Here is a 24,247-nt window from a genome sequence, read left to right as displayed (position 1 = left end):
ACTCTTGGTCAATAACTCTGACAAAGCCATTATCCAAGGGGTATTAAATGGGGAGATAAGAATTTCAGGACTTTGCACAAATCATATTAGTTCGATTCTGAAATCCGCATAATGCTTCTTTTCAAAGTATTAATTTCATTTATTCTATTTGCTCTCCCTCTGTCCTGATAACACAGGCACACATGGCCCCTAAATGAGATCCTCCTATTTTATAAGTTATAATCCTCCCTTTCTAGAGTAGTAATGAGATGTCTTCGCTTAATCGCGTTTATTCCCCCCCACCAGCTTCTGCTTTTCTCCAGCCCCATTCCACATTGATTTGTTTCAAAGGTTTCAGCAAAAGCCATCAGGCTGGGAGTCACTGGCTCCGAGATGATAGCTCATGCTGCATACACTGCACAGCCTTAGGAGATTACAAAAGCAGGAAGAAGAAAAAAGAGCAGCTTTGCTTGCAAAGTTTCTTTTGTTGGTAGGAAAAAAAAAAAAGCCAGAAGAAGCAAGAAGTTAAGAGATGAGGTTTTGATTAATTGGAAATGAAAAAGGAAAGATTCGAGGTTTAGGAAAATGCAAGACTATTCACAACACAGCCAAGGAAATTACATAACTCCACCACGACAACTTCAGAAGTTTCTCAAACTAGAATTTAAAGAAAAGAGGGTTGGATTGATTCCTGTATACTGCACATGAGATATTCAGCAGGCTACAAGCATTAGACAGACACCGCAGGCTCTGCTCTGAAGCGCCGTGCGTATCATCCTTGTTGTCTTGTAAGTACTTGTGGCATTAAATTATTGAAGAGTCCAGTCAGCACTGTGATCCTGCAGTGACACACAAACAAAACATTTTCTAACATCAACTGGTGAGAGTTGCTCTGCAGCAGCTGAGCAGACTGCTTCCACCTGAGCCAGTGCCACATGGGCCATCAAAAGCCGCACTCGCTCAAAGAGTGAAGACAATGCTGCACTGTTTCCACTTACGGAGTCATTAACTTCTTAAGTTTTAGGAGTTTTACTAAAAACCCAGGCTATCTAGAAGCTAAATTCCTTGTTCAAAGTTATAAAAAAAAAAATCAAGACAAAAACGTAGAACAGGATCCACATTCTTTTGTAAGCAGTGAACTGTTCAGAAAAAGGAAGATCAGCCAGTTTAATTTGCACCCTACAAATGATGAAGGGCCCAGAAACTGACAGCAAGTTCCCTCCCAAACATCAGCCATGCTCTCTTCAGGACTGTGCACTATATAACATCACTGAAGTGCCTCAAAGATCATGCCAATAATAAAAGGCAGGGCAAAAGTCATAAAGAACAGATTAAGTGGCAAGAGATGCTCTGCACAATCAAAATGAAATTGTTTCAAAATCCAGCTATCATATTTGGATTTATGATCCACAAGTGGTAAAGTTAAAGGAGAACACTGCAGCACTGCTGGAGACAACTGTCAGAGAAGGCCAGTGATGACAAACTGATACAGGGAGGGTACAGGGGAGCTCAGGATCTTACTGCAAGTAAGAAAATAAGAATAATAGAACACACCTGTCTAACGATACATGGCATGATTTTCAATTCTTACAAAGTTAAGTACTGTTAGAAGCAAATTACTACCTTATCTCCATCATGGGAGTTGCCCCATTTTCCCCCTTGTAGGTCATAACAAAAACACAAAAATACTGGAAGTCATTTCCTTTATAAACAGCAGAGAAATTCCAGTTCCAACTGCACCCAGACTACCAGCAGGTACACCTACTTCCACTACTCTTTCCTGCCTGAGAGGGATGACAGATACAGATGAGATGAAAGAGCAGCTCACATCCATTATTTACCTAATATTCCAGGGCTAGAAAGCAGAAGAGTGAGCAAAAATACTCAAGCTCTGTTCCAAATAATGGAAGAAAATACTGGAAGACAAAGGGCAGATATGAGTAGGACTGAGAAAGCAGAATAAGGTGACCATGCCTGGAAGGAAACTGTAGCTGAGATAAAGCAAATCCAACAGGGATCCTAACAATTTCAAAAGCTCAACAGAAACAGTTCCTGCTTGGGAAGACACCTAGAAACCAGCAGACAACAGCTTTGACTTTGTCATTGGAAGGACAGGCTCAACTAGTCCATTTTTAAGGGTCTTAAATTTATGACTGATCAAGAGGTAGTTAAAGAACAAAGAAATTTAACAGTCTCTCCTTCTTGCACCACATTGCAGGGCCAGTAGTTACCTTTCACAGGTTACACAGGAAGAGCCTGACCAGATTTTTGCACAACATTAAGTTTACAGTATCCGGATACGCAAGACCGCAGGATCAAAAGCAAATTCAGATAACAGAACAGCTTTTCTATGTTAGAGGTCAGCACCCTACTCATTTTAGAGGTGCCTTCTTCAGATTTCACAACTATCGCCTGTCTCCGCTAGTCACAGCTCTGAGATCATTCTCTGCATCCCCCTGCACGAGGGCAGGGCTCTACTTCTGAGGCAGCCCTATCTTTAGGCTGGACACTGAATCCACTAGCTTCCACCACCTCTCTTTACAGAACTGTTAATTGCATTCACAAGGATAATACTCTTCCTAATGGGAAGAGAGCTAGCACTGTGTCCACTGACCCAGATCTGCTGTCCAGAGGAACAGCAGTCACCTGCCTCAGACATCACTATCCTAAAGCTCAGCAGCCAGGCAGATTTGCTTGCCAGATTGTGCTCTAACCATGGGAAGAGTTTCCACCTACACCTGGGAGAGCAACCTCAGAGCCCTACCACAGCCACATGTTACAGGTTACCAGACAGTTAGAAGGCATTAATGGGTCCAAAATTACAACTGAATACGCTCACAGAAGGCATGCTGGTCAATTACTATTAACCACTAAGGTGATAAAACAGCCTTTAATCAAAGTCTCTATACCTCAGAACTGCAGAAGTGGCAAGGGCATGCAGGTGGGAAGCACTGCTTTACAGTGGCTGCATTCTCATGCTCTCCAGAAGCATCAGCTGTGCATTACTGTCAGAGGTGGGCTATGGCCAGAAGAGCCTTCTGCCCAAAGCTTTATGGACGTTTTCATTCAAACTTTATTTATTCAACCCCCAATATTATAACTTCAAAATGGTTCACAGCCAAATCATGTGCCTGGGTAAGCCATGCCTACTGCTATTCAGCACACACAAAGAAAAACATGCTCACAAAGATTCTTCACAATTCAATCAAGTGCAAGCAACAGATCAGTAGGACAGAACACAAAGACAACAAACATTGCTCAAGTCTGTCCCCTCTTCCTAAGCTGTCCTTTCAGTATGCACCAGGCTAGGAGAATTACTCTTAGCCCAGTTCTCTCAACAAAGATTTTCAACATCACAGTTTACAGGAACAGGCAGTTCGACCTCACTGCGGGAAGCACAGCCCCACCTTGCTGTCACACCTCATAGCACTGCAGGTCAGGAAGAAGTGGCAGTTCCAGTAAGACCCTGTATTGTGTATAGGCAGTACAGCATCGGCATAGTAATGTCAGTATTTAATAGAACACAATATAAAATGGCATCAAGTAAGCATTAGGCATTAATACATTTTGTTACTGGGATCGTAAAAGATTCAAGATTCTTTTTTTAATAATTTGTGTACTTGCACAACCATACTCCAGGAACACAAAGCAAAGTTTTATGACAGATCAGATCAGCAGAGTTTGATCCTGAGTGTACTGAAACATTTGTTTCATACACTTGCCAGTTTAAAAGAACACACTGTCTCAGACAACAGCCCCATACACACAAAGCACACTGACCTACCATTCATCCTTCTTCCCCCACAGGTCAGGCTGCCCTCAGCACAGTCATTGCTTGTGCCATTCCCTGCGAGCCTGGCCTTAGAATCACTACCTGACAGGCAACAGGTGCAGCTTGCCAACTATACTGTAAGCCAAAGAGTAAAGTGAAGAGTTATGAGGTGATGAGCATCTGAGACAAAATCAGTTTCTAAACTCAACATACAATTGACATTTAATGAACCCCTTCAAGCAGAGAGATTTCAGTCTGTCCTGCATGGGAATATGCTGGAGGTTGTTGTTACTCACCAGCTGAGCTGCTTTCTTCCTCTCTTCGTTAGTGCTGTTCCTTTCCCGCTGAAGAGCAGCACTCAGTGTCTCACCAGCTGCTTCCCTTTCTCTTTTCGCCAGCCGGAGCAGCTCCTCTTGGACAAGTGCCTGCTCCTGCTCATACCTATAGGAACACCAAAGACAAACAGAAGAGAGATGTTCAGCAGACTTCTGGCAACAGGGTCACGGCTTAGCATAGACAGTCCTTGACAAGGGCAAAAACCCAAACGCATAACTGATTTGGCACAAAGTCTGCTCACAGCCCTTCCATTATCAGCAGAAATTCAGAAGTCCAGCAAACTTCAAGCATGACCTGCAATTTTCACTGACATATAGCTCAGGCAAAAACAGCAAACTGAGCTCCATATAAGTAAATATAAAGGAAATTAAGGTTAAGTACTCAGTTATCACCTAAAAGTTGTGGTAATTGAAAGTAGTTAGCCACATAAATAAATACTGCTTTGGAAAAGATGAAGAGACATACCACAATAAAAGAAATTAGATTATCTGACAGTGCAAAGGCAGCTAAACTACCTTTTTCCCCAAACTTCACCTCACCTCCTGTACAATTCCTGCTCTGCAACCGTAGCCTTCTGACCAGAGTTACTTGCTGTTGGTGGCTGGATTCCTAGAAAGAAAGAACAGAAGCCTGTGACAACTGTAATGCAAAACGCAGTTTGTCACCACAGCATAAATTATTTGATAAGAAGAGAATACTTAATATGTGTTCTCCCATCAAGAGAATAAGTAATACTCCTAGGAAAGTCTCAAGAAAATTGAAATCCGATGAAATTAGAATTCACGAAAGAAAGATACTGACAGCACTGTCTTCAACAAGGCACACTGAACCAAGTACGCTACGGAAGCATCTAGGTAAGGATGTTACTCACACAAGCTGTTTTATACTGAAACATGAGCATAGTTTTAGTCCCATTTTCTGGTTGCTTCTTCTAGCTCCATTAAGTCTTCCTGCTTCCCTTGTAATTACAGAGATTAAATTATTTGATGGAGTTCATCCATAAAATTGAAACCACTTTCAGAAAAGATGTAGGCTAACAGCAAACAAATCTCTAACAGCAGAGGCCTGGTTCATTAACTTCATGTTAGTTCATATGCCTTAAATCCATACTGATAAAGTTTATCAACAAAGTATATTTGAGAACCAACAGAAATCAAACCATTTTCTGAACTGTGAAGAAAGTCAAGTTCAGAAGTCACATTCTCACCATCCACTTGATGTGTCACGTAACCTGTGTTTAGTCTGTTCTTCCCTCTAAGAATGAGCTTATTTCCAAAGAACAAAAAGCAGTATCTCCCCACCCATCTGCCATATACTGCCTGTGCATGGAAAAGGGCCAGTAAATCAAGTTTTAAGAAACAAAAGATAAAATAAAAAAAATTCTGCCTTGCTTATTGCATGCTGATCTGAAATTCTACATTCACAAAGTGATACAAGTTCATTAATGCATCTGAGAACAGTGGCATTCTAAAGACAAAACAAAAGGACCTACAAAAACAAATTGTCTTACTTAAGGTCACACAGCAACAGAACTAGAACCACAGCATTTCAGCTGCTCCTCTCAGGAAACATGCATGCCATATAACATGCGACAACAGCACTACTAAGCAGCATGTTGTCCCACTTAAGAAGAAGCAAAATTGCTTCTGACATGTTCTTGGCAATACCAGGTAAAGTATTTGCAGGTAGGCCTATAGTCATACACATAAAGAAGTCTAGAACTTACCCAGCTGGTGAAGGGGCTCTCTAGCTGTACAGCACTCCTTTGCATGAAGCAACATAGGCCCAAGAGATGCTCTCCCTTCAGTGGCTGGCCCTTATGTGACCCCAGGGGGCCTCCACCCTGCGTCCACCCCTTCTGGTCTCGTAGGAAGCACAGGTGCAAACAATTTGCCTGTGCTCCCTGGGCCAGCCCCACCCCTTCACCAGGTGCTCAATCACCTGTTCAAACCCTGACCTAACGGTTCCCCTACAGGTGTCAAATCAGTAGACCTGACAAGGACTGGCAGTACCTGTAGGAGATTTGGGTTTCCCTTCTGCAGCTGTTGAAAATGGAACTGTATCACTGGTTGAGAGGGGCGATCTCTGGTTGTCCCTTTTACTCTGAGATTCTTTCATTCGATTCACTACATCTTCAGTGAGCTAAAACACGCATACATGAGAAAAAAATTAACCAAGTTAGTTAACGAAGCATTTAATGTACATATATTTCAGGATAAAGGCATCTTATTTGTTAGCTTTTAAGCTGCTACAAAAACAGAATAGAATAATTCAGTTGGAAGGGACCATCAAAGACATCTGATCCAACTGTGTGAACACTCCAGGACTAACCAGAAGTTAAAGCACGATACCAAGGGCATTATCCCAATGCCTCTTGAACACTGACAGGCATAAGGCACCAATCACCTTGCTAGGAAGCCTGACCACCCTCATGGTGAAGGAATGTGTTCAGTGTGAACCTCCCCCGTTGCAGCTTTGTACCGCTCCCGAGGAGAAGCAACCAGCACCTCACTCTGCTTCCCCTGCTCAGGGAGCTGTCTGCAGAAAGCAAAGAGGCTGCCTGAGTTTCCCCTTCTCCAAAGTGGACAACCCCGGTGTCCTCAGCCTCTCCTCACAGGACGTGCCTTCCAGGCCTACTGCCAGCCCTGCTGCTCTCCTCTGCGAGCGATGGCATTAGAGGGATGACTGTACAAAAGTCCCAAAGGATTGCAGCCAGCACCTTTCTTCCACCTGCCGAGCAGGTGGCCTTAGCACAGGAGACTGAGTATTGTGTCACATATTTTCAATGCCACAGTCCTTTGAAGCCAGGCTGTGACCTCAACATTGAGAAACACAAACGTGTACTCTATCAATAAGCAATAAAGCATCCAGCCTACAGATGCTAAGGGTTACACCTGCCTAATTTAAACCTGGAAGGCAGTAGATGTCTCAAGAAGGATTCTGTTCCATAGAAATACGATGAGAACGAGCAGCGGGTGGATAGGAAGAAGCCCAGAGCGGCGCCCATTGGAGACGAACGCCAACAGAACGCAGCCCTCGCGGTCAGCCCACGGGCACGGCGCGCTGCAAACACAGCGCCCATCACCCAGGGAAAGGCGGCAAAGGAACACAAGAACAGAGCGCCTGTGGGAACACGCAGCCAGGCGCGGAGGTCTCCCCGCAATGCACCGCCCCGCACCCAGCACGGGGCGCTGAGGTGGGCGCAGGCCGGCCCGGGGCTGCCGCGTCCCCCCGAGCGAAGCCGTGCCCGGGCCCGCCGCCCGCAGCGCCTCACCCTGATGCCCTGCAGCACCCGGACTTGCTCCCGCTCGTCCAGCCCGAAGGACACCTTCCTGCCGCCCTGCCTGCTCTCGCTGCCCCCCATGCCGGCGGGGCGGCCGCTGGGGACGCCTCTCCCCCGCGCCGAGCAGCGCCTCCCCGTTACCGGTACTCGCCAACATAGCGGGCTCTCATTGGCGGGCGGCTCCGGGGCGGCCAATCGCGCGGCGCCGTGCTGGCGGCGGGCCGCGGGGCACCATGGGAGCTGTGGTCCGGCGGTGGGGCCACCCGAGCGCGTCCTGAAGAGACGGGGAGTATCCAGGGCTCCCTGCTCCGCCAGGCACCCAGGCCTGTTCTGCCACATACTCCTGGAAGCGGGGAATATCTGTTATCTGTGCAGTACCTTGGAGTATACCTTTTGCCATTACTGGAGTTCTCAAGATTACAGCATGACGGAGCAGCACCAGCTGTTGGCAAGCAGCGCAGGCACACTGCACACATCCAAACACCAATCAGTTGCGGGTAGTCAGAACTTCTAAAAGAGACCAGCGGGCAGCACAGAGGAAGAAGCATAAGCGAGGCAAGCACAGAGCAGTTCCTCCCTCACAGCTGTGTATTTCTATCCCGTCACCTGCCCATCTCATCTGATGACACTCATTTCTTGAACTGAAAAAGCCCATTAACAGGCCACACCCCCACACAGGCTTTTTCCTAAGGAAGAAACCCTGACCTACAGCAGAGAGCCCCTGATGCTGGCAGCACATGGGAACAGCAAGATATAGTTATGGAGGAAAGTGCAAGGCTTCACTCAATTGCTTAGAGCTGAAGAGCAGTCTCTGCAGTCATCTGCTGTCCTAGGCTTCCCAGAGTGGAAAAGTTTGTCTCTTACAGAAAGGCACCATGTAATTCCATTAATATCTGCCAAACTTGTTTCTTTTTTTTTAATTCTGAAAATGATTTTCTCCATAACATGGAGCATTTGAGGAAAAAAAAAGTATAACCATTTATGCCAAACTTCACTTTATTTCTTTATTTTACAAACAAAAATAGACATTTATTCTATATTTAGACTCTTTACACACACCCCCCCCCACACAACACACTTCTGCTGAAGGACCATTGTGAATACGGCCCGAAGCATTATATACACATAGAAATACACCAGAAGGAAGGTCAGTCCGTGACCTGGCACAGAAGCTCCCCAGCAGCAGAACACGGAACACTCCAGAAATACTGGAGTCCTGCTAGCAAGGGACAGGGTGGACACGCTGGCCACCTGCACAAGTGATCTGCTTAGACATTCAAAGCTTTCAGACCTGTCCAAGGCCAACCAACTCCAGGGAAGCTCTGCTGGTTTCCCCACACTTGCTAACAGCCGCTCAGGATCAGAGCCACACTAAGAGCAGCAGCAGGGCAATTCAGGCAACACATCATCCATCCCTTTTACAAGTAACCTGTGGCTGAGGCAGATTCACAGCAAGCAACAGGAGGAGCACAGAACACTTCTCGAATGTGGCAAGGACTAACTTGGCCTGGCCAGTTGCTTGTCCACCCTTTCATAGTCATTACGAGCAGGGAAAATGTGAAAGGCTAGACACTTCAGCTCTCATACATGGAAGTCTTTCTCATTTGACAAGATAAAAGAAGTGTTTCGTGGAATTTAAAACATTTTTATTATTAATGGTGTCAGTGCTACTCAGAAGCCTGCAGGGCAAAGTCCCCAGGCTGCAGAACAGAGGGGCTGCATTGCTCATTAACGAAAAAGAGATAAGCAAAGGGCCTGCATAGTTTTGGCAACTGATAGGAACCTCGTGGTCTTATCCAAACTGTTTCTTTCCCTGCAGTGGGAAATGCTTTCCCTACACCCACTCCTGATCTAAACTGATACCTCCATGCTGCACCCTGCACAATGATTGCCCAAGAACTCTCACCCCAATATTCTTTTTCAGGAACAGCAGTGAGTTGGGGCAAGAGATGCACAGTGCTGAAATGTTTCAAATTCCCTCTTTGTACTATTTCTAATGGGAAGTTGTTATTGCCTGCAGTAGATCTCCGCCTACCCAGATGACTCAGGTAGGTTCCCCAAAGCTGACTTCCCCAAAGCTAGAAGAATAAACCTCTTCATCCTTGGAGAGCACAGTCTGTCTCAGAAACCAGTTTATTGCAGCTATCAGCTGAACAGTCCCTGGATTGGAACAAAATGTCTTGGAACTGCATGCCAAACAGCTCTGACAACAGTCCCTATTCCAGTGTGGAAGAGATTAAGAAGTTCCAGATAGTTTTGAAATGAACCCCACTTCACATGCCCATAAGTATTTTCAATGCATCAAGATGAAAAGCCTGTTAAAGCCAGTAGAAGTCTGGGAATCTGAACTGCAACAGAAGAGGACACTACCACAGAAGCTATATCAGAGCATCCATCTCCCACCTGCCTACCAACCTAGAACACCAGCCAATTTGATCCTAAGATGCCTGTGGTGTTTGAGAGCTCCCAGTCACTAGTCACTGACAGCTCAGATTCATCAGCTTCTGCTCTGCCTCAAGCATCTGAATGTCTCTGAAGCCTTCATCAGCAGAGACAGCCTCTTCCTTCACAGCACCCTCCATGACCCTCTTTATTGTTCTGTCAGCTCACACACACGCTGCAAGCTACTAGCATGTGTCCCAAAACAGCCCTAGGATAGACTGGACAGTTCATTTCTCTTCACACCTCTCCTTCCCACACACTCAGAACACAATCCTTTCAACTCCTAACAATTGCAATTCACAGTTTTCATTAGCATTCACTGAAACCAGAGATGAGTCCAACTCAGCAGCTTCCCCATTTGGACACTGCTGTCGCTGCCTGTGCCGTTGTTATGACAAGATCCAGACAACTGCGCTGCTTGAGAAAGCCCAGAAAAACCAACTTTGGTTTAAACCACCAATCTCTCTATATATGTGTAGAATACAGCGGTCAAATCAACAGTGTCTAAATGACATTCCCTTAGTTGGTAGACAAGTGCTGTCAGTCATTGAAAAGCAAGAGGTGCCAGTCAGGCCTGTCTTCTGGGTCATATTCACATCTGGAACACAAAGAATCAGGAAGGTTCGGTGTTTATAGGTTTATGAACAGGACTGTTCTAAAGTGTTCTCAGGCAGTGACAAAAAAAAAAACGTTCTTTCCAAAAAGGCTGTCAACTTAGTTCCATGGTAGGTTTCAGAAATCCTAAGGAAAAGAGGAAAGCCACGGCAGATAGCAATGAATAGATTTCCAGTGGACATCCTAACATCTGCAGTATCAGGGAGTTTATAAGGGAAAATGAGGCATCAGGTGCAGAGGGTAGCCCTGCCTTAGGCATTGATGGCTTTCCAGCGATCGCTGTCTATGCTGTTGATGCTGCCCACATGATACGGCATAGAGGCCACGTCATCCAGGTAGGCGGTGGTATCAATCTGAGTGCTTGAGTAGAACCCAGAATCCATTCCTTCCTTCTTGGCAACAGCGTAAGCATGGGGTAGGTGCACATCCACATCTTCAGGTTCATCCACCTGACACTTGTAGGAGAAAAGGATCTTCGGCTCAGACCTAGAGTCATTAAGGATTTAAAACGCACATTTAAGCAATGCAATATCTCATACCAGCCACTTACCCTTAACTGAAACTCAGCAGCACTGAAACAACATGTATTTAAGTATTAAAGAACTTTTCATATTAGCTTTCACTCTGGATATAGTCACACTGGAATAACAGCCATGAAACAATGCTAACTGTAGCTTTGGACTCGGCTACCTGGGGGAAATAAAAACAGCAGAGTCCTGACATCGGTGTTGTGAGCACGTTCTCCTCGCTGTGAGTTTTGAATTACTGAGAACAGCACCCAGGCATCACTGGACTTTACAGCAAACATTCCATTTGTGTGCAACAAGAAAATCAAAACACAAACACTGGCAAATCAGCACTTTCTATCTCTATCTCCAGATACTGTTCTGATTTCAGAAGACATCAAACGCATTTTGATATTTTAGGAGTACTTTCTTTTCTTAGTTCTTCTAAAGCCTGATTGATGTCTCTTGCTCACGGACAATAAAACATACAGCTTACACTAAAGCACTTTCCTATCAACGTGCATCTCCCATGAGTGGCCACACGGCGGCACCCCCGACCCAGAAATCAACACTCACCAAAGCCTTCAACTGGTGACTGGTCCATTGAACAGGAACCTCAAGCCAAGGGGTTACTTAACCAGTAAACCCCCTAAAAACCCACTCAGAGCCAGCTTCATCTGCCAGGACACAGTCCCTCACTAACCATTTAGTTACTGTCTTCAGCAGCAGAACTTTGCACTAAATAGGACATAGACACTGAAGCGACCATCAGAAAAGTTTGAGAGGAATAGAACTGCTGGCTCTACTACGTACACAATGGAGTCTTGGATAGAAATGGCCAGTGCAGGGCCACAAAAGAAAATCAGAAAGCCAGGAATGAAACACTAGCTCCCTAACTGGCATTCCAGTCATTGCCTTTATCCTACAGATGGAAAACAATCTGACACAGAACAATGAAATAACAACAGATACTCCCTAAACCCCCATTCCTGCTACTCACCCAAAGAAGCCTTTCAGGAATGCCACATAGATGAGAGGTGCAAAGAAGCTGAAGTAAAGGAACGTAGTAGCATCAACACAGCTGTCAAAAGCAAAAGGGAACATGAAGGTGTTTAGGACTCCAACACAATACAGCTGGACAACCCCAGCCACATCCACCCAGAAGAAATGATTCTATTTCCCTTAAGAGCATCCAAGCAGAGCACAAGTATTGTGCTAAACAAATTTGGACTGATGCAAAGTAAGAGATGTTGCTGTGAACATGTCACTGCTCCTAGACACTCTGAAAGGGAACCATGCCATGTCTCAGGATGTGACTCAAAGCAGAGCCTCAGTGCTCCCAGTTTTGACTCATGGAAAATGACTGATCCCTGCAGAATGAGACTCCAGGTATGACTAAAGGTATCTTCATGTTATTTCTAGTAAACAGGCTATTTGCTCACCTATTACCTATGAAACAAGCCAATGACCAGGCATCAGTGGACACACACTGTTGCTCTTGTTCACCACTTCAAGACCACTGTGGAACATGCAGCTCCAAGGACCTCCCAATTATGAGTTTCCAGACTTTTCCCCCCCCCCATGAAACAGAAACAATAGCATTATTCCTCATTAGGAATGCTGTAGAAATTTGTGTTCTTGAGACAGACAACATTGAAGGACACAAATACAACATTAGAAAGCAGGCTACAGACTCCTTCCCCAACATACATACCACAGTCCTTCTATGATATCCACACAGAGAAGGGCACTGCCCAGACCCTGCACCAGATTCAGCACTGCCAAGATCCCAGCATAAACATAAAAACTCTTCCTGGCTGTGAGAAAGACACAGACATCAAGATAAAGCTCAACCTCATAAGCACCAGCACAGTACAAATAGTAGGTTCTGTTTGATAGAGACAGCAAACTCGATGTAAGCAGTTCAGGACCTTGGTGGTTTATAAACTCTTAAGATCAAATTTTTCTGTCCCATGCTGCCGGGACTGACAGAGGCATAAAGGGCTAAACATATCCTCCTGCATGTGTATGCATGCAAACACACAGAAAATGAGTTTTGAAAGCATGAAAGCATGTGGCCCTGGCAACACATACAAAGACATTATAGACAAATAAAGAATTCCACACCTGAATCAGAAGTTGTACCCCGAGACAGCAGGATGCATCCATAGCACAATCACATACAGGAACCTCTTAATCTCCCATTTATGTTTTATCCTGGTGCCGCCCCATTTACATGATGAAAACACCACAGTCACTTACATGGCAGAGAAATCCGGTCTTTAAGAGGAGTTTTTGGAAGAACCACCACAAAGGAATAGACCTGTTGAGACAAAAAAAAAAAAAATGTTCTCTGGCCAGGAAGCCTTGGAGGGGCAGTACATGGTGTCATGAACTTCCTAGATGTCTCAAGTCAGGGGCACAGGCCCCCATTATTAAACCCAGTGCAGATGTGAGAGCTCCACATCTCACGTCACCAGCAGACAAAGGCTGGTCACTGAGAAACAGGGGAGTGAGGTTCCTCACCTGAGTTCAGCTGGGATTCAGCTGTTGCAGTTTACACCTTTATTGCTTCAGCTTCCCTGCCTCATGAAAAACATCAGTGCTGCACTGCCTATCAGGCAGGAAGGGCCCAGGGCTCTATTATACTCAAATCATCCTCTCTGTCCCATTTAGAAAATATAAAGAGGCTGACAAAGTATTTAACATGTGCCTCATACTCACCAGAAAGAAGAAACAAGAGCTAGCAAGCCAGAAATGTCTCCCTCCATGGCCATAGATGTTGAAGTCTTCAGCTGAGAGGTGAGCATCAGGGTATAGGATTTCCAAGGTCCCCTAGGAAAGAAATGGCACCATCACGATATTGTTGTCAGCATTCTCATTACAATGGCTGTCTGTACCAAAGAGATTATGTTTAAAGTTCAAATAAAAGTTGACTCTGCCAGCTGAGACACAAATGTTGCCCTGCTCAGGTGAAGTTAAGTTCATCCAGGAGAAGAGGAAGAAACAGAAGACAAGATGTGAGGGGAACAAAGTGGCGAGAATGAGTATCTAAAGGAAAACAGTATCAATGATATTCCATAAAAAGAGACAGAGTGAAAGGAGGAGAGTGGATGCAATCAGCCATCTGTTCAAAACAGAGTTCCATTCCAATCTCTAAAGTACACCTTTCCTGCTATACCCAGAATAAAAATGCTTGCACTTGTGTAAGAGCTGGGAAAGGAGACTGCCTCCTTCACTTGAATCTCTGAAAAATGGTTAAGAACAGAAGCTACCACACAGACAGTGGAGAGAGAAAAACACTTCTAAACATTACTGAACCCAGATCTAGCATATCAAATGTTTGAGCTGTAGATGCCTGATTAAGTATCATGTGGTAATGATCAGCTCACTGCCCCTGCACACAAGGCCTGATCACTAAACAGTTGTCTGTGTGTTGTTCTGGTACTGCCTCAAATAGAGGCACAATGACCACTTACATACCAATGAAAAGAGTAACACCAGACACATACTGCATTGTCCAGAGAGATGGACTGAGCTAATAAATGGAGCTAGCAAGCCAGCTGCCAGTTTGAAGGGAAGCAAGAGCTCTCAGCTCAAGAGAAAGGAGACAAGAATCACAGTGCACAGCCTGATGAGCACACTCAGGCTGTCTCCACCTAGTTTGCATTGCACTTGAAGCTAGATTCAAAATTTGTGGCACAGATTTGAGAAACTCTTGTTCCAAGATTTAGTGGACAAAACCATCCATCTAAATTTCCACCTTATTTCTTGACCTGGCTGAGCCATTCACGCCATGAGGAGGACAGGGTGATATGGTCTAGTGTATACTCTGGGGATCCTCATACACTACCACAAGAACGCAGTCTTCCCCCACAACCTAGTCCAAAGAGCAAAGCTGCTACTTTCCCCACATTCCAGGAAGGAGCCCCACACCTGACTGCAAGCCAATTAACCTCTTCTGCTCTTAACACACTCACCTGAGTGACAGAATATGCTAGAGACAGCACTGTAGTGATCGCCAGAACACGCTTCACACTCGACTTGCTCTCCAGGTGACCTGGAATTAAGGAATACAGATGTGACTCGGGATGTGCTAAAGATCAGTTCTCCTCAAAACAATACAACAAAACATTTGCATTTCTGGAGGCCCTCAAGAGAAGGCTCGAGTTCACATGACCCTTGATAACTGCTTCCACTTGGAGAGCCGATCCTTTTAAACACAAAACAAAACTTGTAAAACAGTAGCTTTTAACTTGCTTTCTTTCTGCCCACACTAATATTCAGAAAATAAAACAAGTTCTTTCACTGGGGTTAAGAGGCAAAATAAAAAAGCAGGAATGACTCCATTTTCAGCTACACAGACAGACTGTAGTTTCTTTTCAGGAAAAACAGTGATAGGAGAATGGGTTAGAGGAAGAAAGGCCTAACAACCTAGAAATATTTGCAGTGGGACATCTTGGAGCAATCAATCTCCAAAAGCTCCTTCTAACCTAAATTATTTTACGATCTCACTAAATTGGGAAGAACCAGTGCTCATGTCTCAACTGCAGACGTGGCAGAGACACCAATAAAATTCCCTCTCCTCCACCTCTGACCCACAGCAAGAGGTGTTCCAAACAGTATTTTCACTCGTACAACTGAATGCAGAGTGACAGACTGCAGGTACAGTTAAACGACTTGAATGAGGCCAGGACAGAATCAAACTAAACAAGGGTGAGGGGACAGAAGTATTCTCAAACATAACCATCTTAAATAAGATGTGTTTTATGCAAAGATCACACAGCTGATCTCTGTATAAAGGTCTTCTTCACATGTCATACACTCCTTCACCACATGCAGGACAAACAAAGCTCCAATAAACCCTGAAACTGCACAAATAGCAGAACTGTAAATGTAACCAGGCTTTCAACCGTTTCAAACAAACTGTCCAGTTTGTCTTCTGTCTTTATTCTAGAGCTCCTTAACTTACACGCTTACAGATGTAGCCTCTGTGGAAAGGAAGGGAATAGGAAGCATTCGTAGCACTCAGCAAACTTCCTGACACATACCAAAGGCAAGGCCTAGAATCACCACGCTCAGCTCGATAGCCAGAAGGAAGAACCTTGTGATCTCCCACAGGATCTGAGGCATAAAGAAATCAGACAAACATGATTAGAAGGAGCCAGATTACAAGTTAATACAGAAAATTCCATTCTCTACCCCAGATGGCTGCCGCTCAATGGAGCAGGCTATTTCTACAAACTTTCCTCACGCTTTGTAGGATGCTTATTTTACACTTGTCTCAAGCTCTGACCTTGCCTGGACAGAACACTTGTGTGAGAGCAAGCAAACAGCATACCTGCAGAGAGACAATGTGGCCATGATCTGCCACACTTACAGACCTGTCGCTTGTCATACACATGCACTTTTTTGCCGTATGCTCAAGGAGAAGCAACCCAAAATGATCTTAAAACTATAACATCAAACTGGGCCAATTCCTAAATTCTAAAGTAAAGTTATTCAGTCTTATGTCCTCCTTTAAAGACAGTGGTCCTCAAATCTAGAGTATATTCAACTCTGCATTTAATAGTTTCCAGTTTGTCATTTTCTTTCTCATATTCTTTTTGGTGAAACAAGACCAGATAAACAGCAGGTAAAGGGACTTTCTGGAAAGTCATGCAATAATCATGCAATAAATCAAACGTGGGTACAAGAACCCAGATTCTGGCTTATTAATCCTTTTTCTCCAAGCTCTCAATGGCACTGTTTTGAAAATACACAGATATTAAGAGGTAAATGATAAGATGCTTTTAACACAAGAGAAATATGTGTTATTTTTCTTTTTCTCATATACACAAAAAAAATAACAGAAGAGGGCTCTGTGGGAAAAAAATAACAGTGTCTGTCCTTCTGCACAACTTCTCAGCAATTGCACTTTGCAGCAGTACCAGCAGAGCTGAAAAAAGCAACTTCTCATCTCTTCTCCATTTTTCAAGTCCTGGACTTCTCTCTGTTCAACAGAGGTGAATGAAAATGCTACAAACATCCAGCCACTCATAACAAGCAGTGCCTTAAAATGCTCTGACAGGAAACATTAAAGGGAAAAGCAAAACAACCATGCAGATCCTCAACAGGCAAGGCAGAAGATCTGTACACTGCAGGTGGCTCTTCTCCCTCCAGCACCTCAAGATCAGCAGAGCTTTTAGGTAACACTCTGTTGCAACTGAAACAATTACAAAGGAACAGCACATACAAGGCTATTTCCTGTTTGTTAAGGGTTCACCCTGTGCTCAAAGTAACTGCAAGGACGTTCAGCTATCAGGACAAAAAGGAAAAGTAGTTTTATTTGCTTTCACTACAATAAAGTTCAGTATTTTTCCAAGAGCCCTTCAAATAGAGCAAGAACATCAAAGGCCACACTCTGCCTATCCGCTAAAGGTATCTGAATGTTTAGCTCTCGCAAAGCAGAGCTTTCTATCTCTGAAACAGGAAAGTTTTACCACCATTTGTGTGTCTAAATTAGGAAATCCATTGTTTCACAGCTTTAGAGGTTGTGATCGCTTAGATACAGCCAGCCAAACAGGATTTCATAGTAAACATAGCTATGAGCACTGCGAGTTAAAACATTCTTCTTGCATGCACATAAACGGGAAGCAGTAGCAAAACACCATGGCCACAACTACACAAAGCAGAGCCTCTAGAACGAGCACTGTACCTACCTTATCAGCAACTGTGGCAGCATCAGAGGCACTCACAGTCATGGAGACAACAGCACGGGCAATACCAACTAAAGCCACCACAAACACCTACATGAAAAAAGTAGCAAAAAAGAGCTCAGGTCAAAAGGCACATATGCAGTAGTGATCAGACACCTTTTTGGAATACTGTTTCCAGGCCAGCTTTGAAGCCTGATAACTGGGGACTTTGCATAACATATTTAATTTCCTGAAGGCTTGTCAGGTATAGGAATACTGGCTTAGAGTTTAGGAAGGTGCACATTTCTTCAGCTGTCAGATTAAACACTCCTTTACAACGATGCTTTTACAAGCAATCATTCTCCCCACCTTTCAGTTCACTGGGGGCAATCAGACAAAAAAATACATCTCTCCAAATTAGAAGATCAAGTGCTCGGTATGACTGAATAAACCAATCCCATCAGGTAACAGAAGCCACTTGATACCAACTACTGCATTTCAGATCAGCGATAAAGCTGAAATCCACACGGTTGGTTTTTTTCACTCAACACTGACAATGCTCAGGAATGCAAAAGATAAGGCAACGCAGATAACAGCTTTAAAGCATCTTAGCCTCCTGCACAGTGCAGTATTAGATAACCAAGTCAGCTCATACCATTTAAGCATGACAGCACAGAGCTCAGCAAGGCTAATCCGCCATTCTCTGTGTTGCCACAGCCATAGTATGCAATTAAGAGCTCAGTTGGATATATCTATCCTTTGTCGTTCAGTCGTACTCTCTGAGAAAGCAGATTTTTCCAGATGCAATTCTCCAAGCTACAGGCTTATTTATACTAATGATGAAGGTATGAAACTGCCATATCTATCTATCGCAGAATGAAAAGCACAATCTGATTTCAAAATGGATGGAGAATGGAATCAACCAATAAGCCACCTACAGCAGAACGCTTCCTCCTTAGAGGAAGAGGAGATGCAAATAGCTCAAAAGAATAACAGTGTTACATTCCACTCTTGGAGTGGAAAACTTGCACAAAACACTGACCAAAAAAGAAGGGTCCTACAGAAGGGTTCTGGAGCAGCAACAACTCAGAGAGGAAGCAAAAAGGGTGTGTTTTCCTCTAAATAGGCAGAGACTCTTGCAAAGCTATCAGCTTAGCTTTAATCACTGACTCCACAAGAAAGCATTCCTTCAGACTGTGACAAACAGCCCTCTGAAAGGAAATCCTCACTGAACATACTTATTTCCAAACAACATAATCCAGAAGATCAAACTGAGTGAAAAGCACTTTTCTCTAAGACTGTTTCGTCACTTTCTACTTCTCATGCTGTTTTGAAAGAGTCAACAGCAGAAAGTCAGTTCACTTTTTCCTTCCCTTTGGTTTCTGAGTTTTGTTTCTCAAAGACTTCAGAAGGAGCCTTTTACTGACCTTCCCTGTATTACTAGAAATACAAAGGAAGACCTAAATCCAGACTGGAAATTGCTAGTAATATTTTTTAATTTTGGAGCAGTTGTGTATGGACCTGTTTATTATTCTCCAGCGTTTCAGGTACATGAACTCAGTGAGATACTGGTTTCGTGCCATGTGACTTACTGCAAGGAATAAGGAAAACATAAAATGCTAGATTCCAAGACAGCAACGTAACAGAAAAAGGCGAGTAGGGAAAAAACATCACCATAGAATAAAATCCACCTATATTCAGATATGGACATTACCAGAAGCTGAAAAGCAGAGTTCAAACAGTGAAAAGTCTATTCCTGGTAGCACACCTTCAACTGCGAGATTTGGTCTAGGCTCTCTCTCCACTGGTTCAGTGATACTGTTCAAGAGTGGTAATAAAGAACACTCACTCCATCAATCAGTTCAATAGCACACGGCAGTACTCACTAGTATGTAGAATGTAGTGAAGATTGGGCTGGAAGTGACCCGGATTTTGGCCCTGGCAGAGGGCAGCTTCCAGAGAAGAAACATAAAGAAAAGCACATTGGGAACCAGGAGCAAAAGATCCCAGTAGCGGACTCTGCAAAAAGTAAATAAAACATTTTTTTCCTGTTCTTCAGCACCTAGAAGGCAAGGTACCAGCCCCAGCCCCTTCACACCCAACTGTGAGAAAGCAAGCTCCTTCCCCTGGCCCAGTGTCAGACTGGGATCCCATTTTCTCTTTCTCACCTGGACTTCCCAATGTCCTCGTAGAGCAGCAGCAGGCACTTGTGTGGCACCGTGATGTTCGTGCCGTTGATTGCCTGCGTTGTTGCTGGAGACAAAGTTGTCACATTATCTAGTGCTGTCACCAGGGCAGTAGAGCGTGTGATGTTGTCAGACATGGAGAATCTCATCATGGACATCATGGACTGGAATGCCTGCCTTCTTGCTTGTTCAGGTCAAACATGGCACAGGACAACAGCAGCAGAGAAAAGGGAACATTAAATCAGCTGTGAGTCAGAGCTAAAAAAGCATATCCCTTCCATTAGGCCTCTGCACAACTGCTTCCTGCTTGTTACAGGAAATTATTATAATCAGAAAGACTGCATTACACAACAGAATAACACCTGCCTTCACTCTGCACACAGCCATTAGGGTAGACAGTATAAAATCAACATCTTGTATCAGAGTAAGATGCACCTTCAAAGCAGTGATCATTTGAGCCTTGGCAGATTGATAGAAGAAATCAAAACTCAGCAGCAATACATGGCATCATCAGACAGAAAAATCCTGCTGCATCAGAGCATCAATTATTCTAGTTCCCAAGCCCAAGAAGTCAACAAATTAATTTCTACAACAGTAAAGGAAAAGTGAAGGCTCATAGTTAAAACCCATTGGTTTTACCAACTCTTCAGCCAGAGCCTCACATACTTTTACCTACAGGGACTGTATGGACTATATTCAGAAAGCAACGCCAAAAAAAGCCAAAATTCAGCATTTTTCTCTCTCTGCAAGACACCAGAACTACTCTGATTTTAAGCAGAACAGTAAAGATGTGTAAAGTTAGCATCTTCCTATAACCCTGCTAGCAGAAGGTTCTCCATCTTCTTCACATCTCCTGTCTAGATCACACTGCACCTTTCAGACACCAATCAGCACCTGCATGCACACTGGGAGTTCACAAACCCAGACCCAGGAGCTGTCCTATCGGATGTGTTTTCCTTCACGTTAAACTCTCAGGCAGCAAAGAGCTATGAACTCAGAACGAGTCGTGGTGCTTGGTTCTTTGGCCTGCTCTACCTTACCCCTCTCCAGGCACCTGGATAAAAGACAAGACAGAGCTTCCCATTCTCCTACTGAAATGTCTCTGAACTGCCTGCCCTGAGTGAACGGTCTTATCTTTTCCACCATCTGTCCACCCCCAGGCCCTATGCTGCTGTGTTACTAGCTGTCCTTGCAGAAAACGAAGAGAAACTCTGCTCTCCATTAAACTCCACATGCTTTATGTCCATGCCAGTGGCTTTGTAAGTGTTGTAGCAGTAGAAGCGACAGCTGCAGTTTCTCTCTTGATTCCACGGTCACCTTGGAAGCTTGGGTGGATGCTGGCTCAGTGTAGAGCAGGATTAGAGTTTGACTTACTCCCCATTCAGTGCGTCACCTTCAGCAGATCCTTCCCCCTTTCTACCCTAAAGTAGCAACTCTCACTGTTAATACACTTGACCAGCAGCGAGCTGAAGCGAAGGTCCCATCACATCTCCCAGCACTCCCCAGAGAAGTGGTTGCAGATGATAGAGACTGAAAAATCTCTACCAACTGCCATCCCAGAAACGCACATCACCAGAGACAGCACTGTGTGCTGTGGTCGATCCAGGACTCATCTTAAAAGAAAAAATCTCCCTGTCTGAATTTAACCCTGGTTGGCATGGCAAAACCAACAGCCTCAATGCCAGGAGTCAGCAGGTCATTTTCCTGGTAGGCATGGGATGACTCACAGGTCAGAAAGAACAAGCACAGCCCTGTATCCCCTCTGGAGCTTTCGGAGCTTGATAGCACCTTCCCCACAAACTGCTCAGGACTCCAGGGCACAGACTCCTCTTCAGAGGCTGAGATTCATCTTAAATCTTCTGAGGACATGGGTACCATGCCTCTCCTAGCTAACAAACCCTCCCTTTGATTCACCCATGCTGACAGATACTCACTGGGATGGGATTTTCTTTTGCAACTGCCATATGCCATGCTGCACAAGACACGTCATTAAATAAACACACGGAGACCTGGAACAATCAACTTTGTGCTGAGATGGCAATATCTGTGCCAAACAATCCTAGTTCTAGTGGGGGTTCCAGCAAACAACCTTCACACTGCAGACTTCCCCAGAAGTGTCCTCTCTTCCCTCCAGTAACTCACTCCCCTGAGTTGACACCACTGAGGATTTTCTGTAAGTTTGCTCCATTCTCCTCCTCTGAAACACTTTCACTGATCTCTGCATCTCAGTAGCAGCAAAGACAAATACATTCACATTTGCCAACACAGAAGAATTTTTTATTTCCTCTGATATTTAAAAATGCTGGGAAAGGATAGAGAAAAGCATGGGGAGAATTACATCTGCTGTGAACCATCACACCCTCTAACAGCTTCTGGGACAAAGAATTTGACCTGGGAAACCCCAGTGAAAAGAGTTTGATTATAAAGCTGCAGAAGAACTACATGGAAAAATAAACATGTTCTTAGGAAAAGAACAAGACTCCAACCTTTTTCCCTAGAATCCATCACTATCACGCAACAGCAGCAAGCTGCTGATAAGGAGAGGTGTTGGCCATATGCAACAGTCAGCACTGTCACAAGGTTTCAAAGGGCAAAGCAGAATCAAGCCATGCCAGGCCGCTCACTATGGCCTGATGCTAGTGTCCTACAAAGCCAGAGCAGCAAAATGCCCAATACGCTACAAAAGGGCAACCAGAGCCACCAATCTGGCAACACACTTCATGCTTTTCTAACAGGCAAAGACTACAGAGAGGATGTTGAGAACTGCCCTGTTCTGGCTGAAAACACCAGCAACAAGTCCACAGCAATGGGACCAGGAACAGGCGCCAGGGAAATGTTTAAGCTTCATCATGCCCAGCAGCACTGCTCCCTGCTGCACTCTCCAAACTCATGCCCCAGCTCATCTGAAATAACCTGGTCAGCTGAGCATAGCCCAGAGATCACTCACCACACCCTGCCCACAGCCGCCAGCCCAGCCCACACAGAGGAGCTGAAGCCTCCCCACAGCCACACAGCAGCACCCTGCATCCCAACCACGGCCTCCCTTCTGACAGGCAGCCTGAACTGCCATACACTAGGAAATAAAAGGAAAAAAAAAAAAGAGTTTTCTATGCTACAGCTGAAGTGAGCCTGATGTGGCTGCACAGTGTTTCTCTGTCCAGGCACTGTGACAGCACTGGGGGAGGCTCAGCTGCACCTCCTGGGCAGGCAGGTGCCTCTTACCGAGGGGATTCTGCTTTTTGGTTCAGAACACGTACTATATCTGAGCTCAGTGAAATCTGCAGCTCAGGTCACCGGCAATTCTCTGCAGTCTCAAAGCCCAGGCACACACAGGTGGTCACACATCTACCTGAGCTCCAGGTTTAGTAAAAGTGATTGTTTTCCTTCTTTCTGAAAACAGCATTGGAAAATCTTGCAAGCACAGACCACACCAAGGCTGTATTGCTCCCTAAAAACCTGGATGCGTGTGACAGAGCAACACTTAGAAGATTCCTGCTTAAATGGAAGCATTGTTTCAATAGGTTACATAGCTTTATAAGGGGAGTGGAAACCTTTTTTCTTTGCTTCCCTTTAAAGACAGTTGTTCAGATCTCTCCCTAGATCAAAACCACTGCCATTCACATGCCAGTCTCGGAACAAACAGGTGGCATATCTGCCCTGACAGGACTCGAGTCCCTTCTCTATAGCTTTCGTTATCGCTTCTGCTTTGGGACAAAACTCTATAAGAGAGGAACTGCAATGCTAAAAGAGCAACTAAAGAAAAGCAGCAAAAGCACCAATAACCCAAACCAGACAGAACACCAAGCTTGGGAGCGAGCTGGGGAATGCTATACCCGAGAGGTTTCCTCCTCTTGATCTGGACAGACAGCGAACAGAAGGCAGAGGAAGGAAAGGAGCAGCACGTATACACCTCACTCCACACAAACAAGAGAGAACCACTCGCTTTAAGGATAGCTGAAAAAAGCAAAGGGTTCCAGAGCACCCCGAGCTACACGGCCCCGCGCAATGGCCTTGAGGAGAGCACAGCCCTGAGGCCCGAGCCTGGCCGGGGCAGCGGGGAAACCACCTGGGAGAAGGAAGACAGAGCCGCCCCCCCCCCGCACCGCCTCAGAGGACCGCAATCAGGCCGTACCCCCCACCCCTCCTGCAGCACCCTCCCAGCCCCAGCCCCACTCCTACCCGCCGCAGGGCGCAGCGCGCCCACCCGGCCCGGCCCGGCCCGGCCTTCCTGCTGCAGCTCTCAGTCGCGGGGGCCCAGCCCCGCCATGCCCCGGTCCCACAGCTCCGCTCGGCTGGGGAGCGCCGCGCAGCAAGGTGGAGAGACGGCTGTGCGAGACAGGGGCAGCGGGCCAACGCCTTTTCGGCTGAGCCCAGCAGCACTATTGACAGAGGATCCCCAAAACAGCCCAACCCAGGTCGCGGCCTGCGCGAGAGGCGGAAAGAAACCGAGG

General features: G+C 45.2%; 2 protein-coding genes across 9 annotated transcripts in view; both read right to left on the bottom strand.

Annotated features, from left to right (window-relative positions):
• The window catches only part of CHCHD6 (coiled-coil-helix-coiled-coil-helix domain containing 6), a 102,040-nt gene extending 94,512 nt beyond the window's left edge, over positions 1-7,528 (bottom strand). For 3 of the 7 annotated variants that reach the window (XR_002442655.1, XM_021409969.1, XM_021409966.1), the window contains exons 1-4: positions 7,362-7,528; positions 6,100-6,229; positions 4,627-4,696; positions 4,048-4,192 (exon numbers count right to left, since the gene is read on the bottom strand). Coding sequence is in view for 6 of the 7 variants with exons in the window: in XM_021409969.1 (XP_021265644.1) it covers positions 4,048-4,192; positions 4,627-4,696; positions 6,100-6,229; positions 7,362-7,451 (435 nt within the window). In the remaining variant the exon portion in view is untranslated. Of the gene's footprint in view, positions 1-4,047; positions 4,193-4,626; positions 4,697-5,813; positions 5,962-6,099; positions 6,230-7,361 lie in introns of those variants that run through there. The other 4 variants (XM_021409971.1, XM_021409968.1, XM_021409970.1 and 1 more) reach the window with 4 other exon arrangements.
• On the bottom strand, positions 8,349-24,243 carry TPRA1 (transmembrane protein adipocyte associated 1). 2 transcript variants are annotated; one of them, XM_021409964.1, is made up of 11 exons: positions 23,976-24,243; positions 19,779-19,980; positions 19,497-19,629; positions 17,635-17,721; positions 15,985-16,057; positions 14,914-14,993; positions 13,658-13,768; positions 13,196-13,256; positions 12,648-12,750; positions 11,934-12,014; positions 8,349-10,913 (listed from the first exon to the last, which is right to left on the bottom strand). In XM_021409964.1, the coding sequence occupies exons 2-11, from the start codon at positions 19,955-19,957 to the stop codon at positions 10,679-10,681; spliced, it is 1,143 nt and encodes a 380-aa protein (XP_021265639.1). In that variant the 5' UTR covers positions 19,958-19,980; positions 23,976-24,243; the 3' UTR covers positions 8,349-10,678. The 2 variants fall into 2 exon arrangements, with proteins under 2 accessions (XP_021265639.1, XP_021265640.1); XM_021409965.1 differs by having other exon boundaries at positions 19,779-19,976; positions 23,976-24,175.

This window comes from Numida meleagris, chromosome 11, assembly GCF_002078875.1.
Source record: "Numida meleagris isolate 19003 breed g44 Domestic line chromosome 11, NumMel1.0, whole genome shotgun sequence".
In the NCBI taxonomy this organism is placed as follows: domain Eukaryota; kingdom Metazoa; phylum Chordata; class Aves; order Galliformes; family Numididae; genus Numida; species Numida meleagris.
The sequence above is the reverse complement of the archived record's forward strand: the minus strand, read 5'-3'. Positions and strand labels throughout refer to the sequence as shown.

What these genes read in the sequence shown, in the direction of transcription:
- TPRA1 (XM_021409964.1), bottom strand. Translation starts at nt 19,957, where the DNA reads ATGATGTCCATGATGAGATTCTCCATGTCTGACAACATCACACGCTCT. An exon ending in GATTCTAGGCCTTGCCTTTG is followed by an intron (nt 14,994 to 15,984) that starts GTATGTGTCAGG and finishes CCTTAATTCCAG; the next exon opens with GTCACCTGGAGAGCAAGTCG. An exon ending in AGACCGGATTTCTCTGCCAT is followed by an intron (nt 12,751 to 13,195) that starts GTAAGTGACTGT and finishes TCTTTCTCACAG; the next exon opens with CCAGGAAGAGTTTTTATGTT.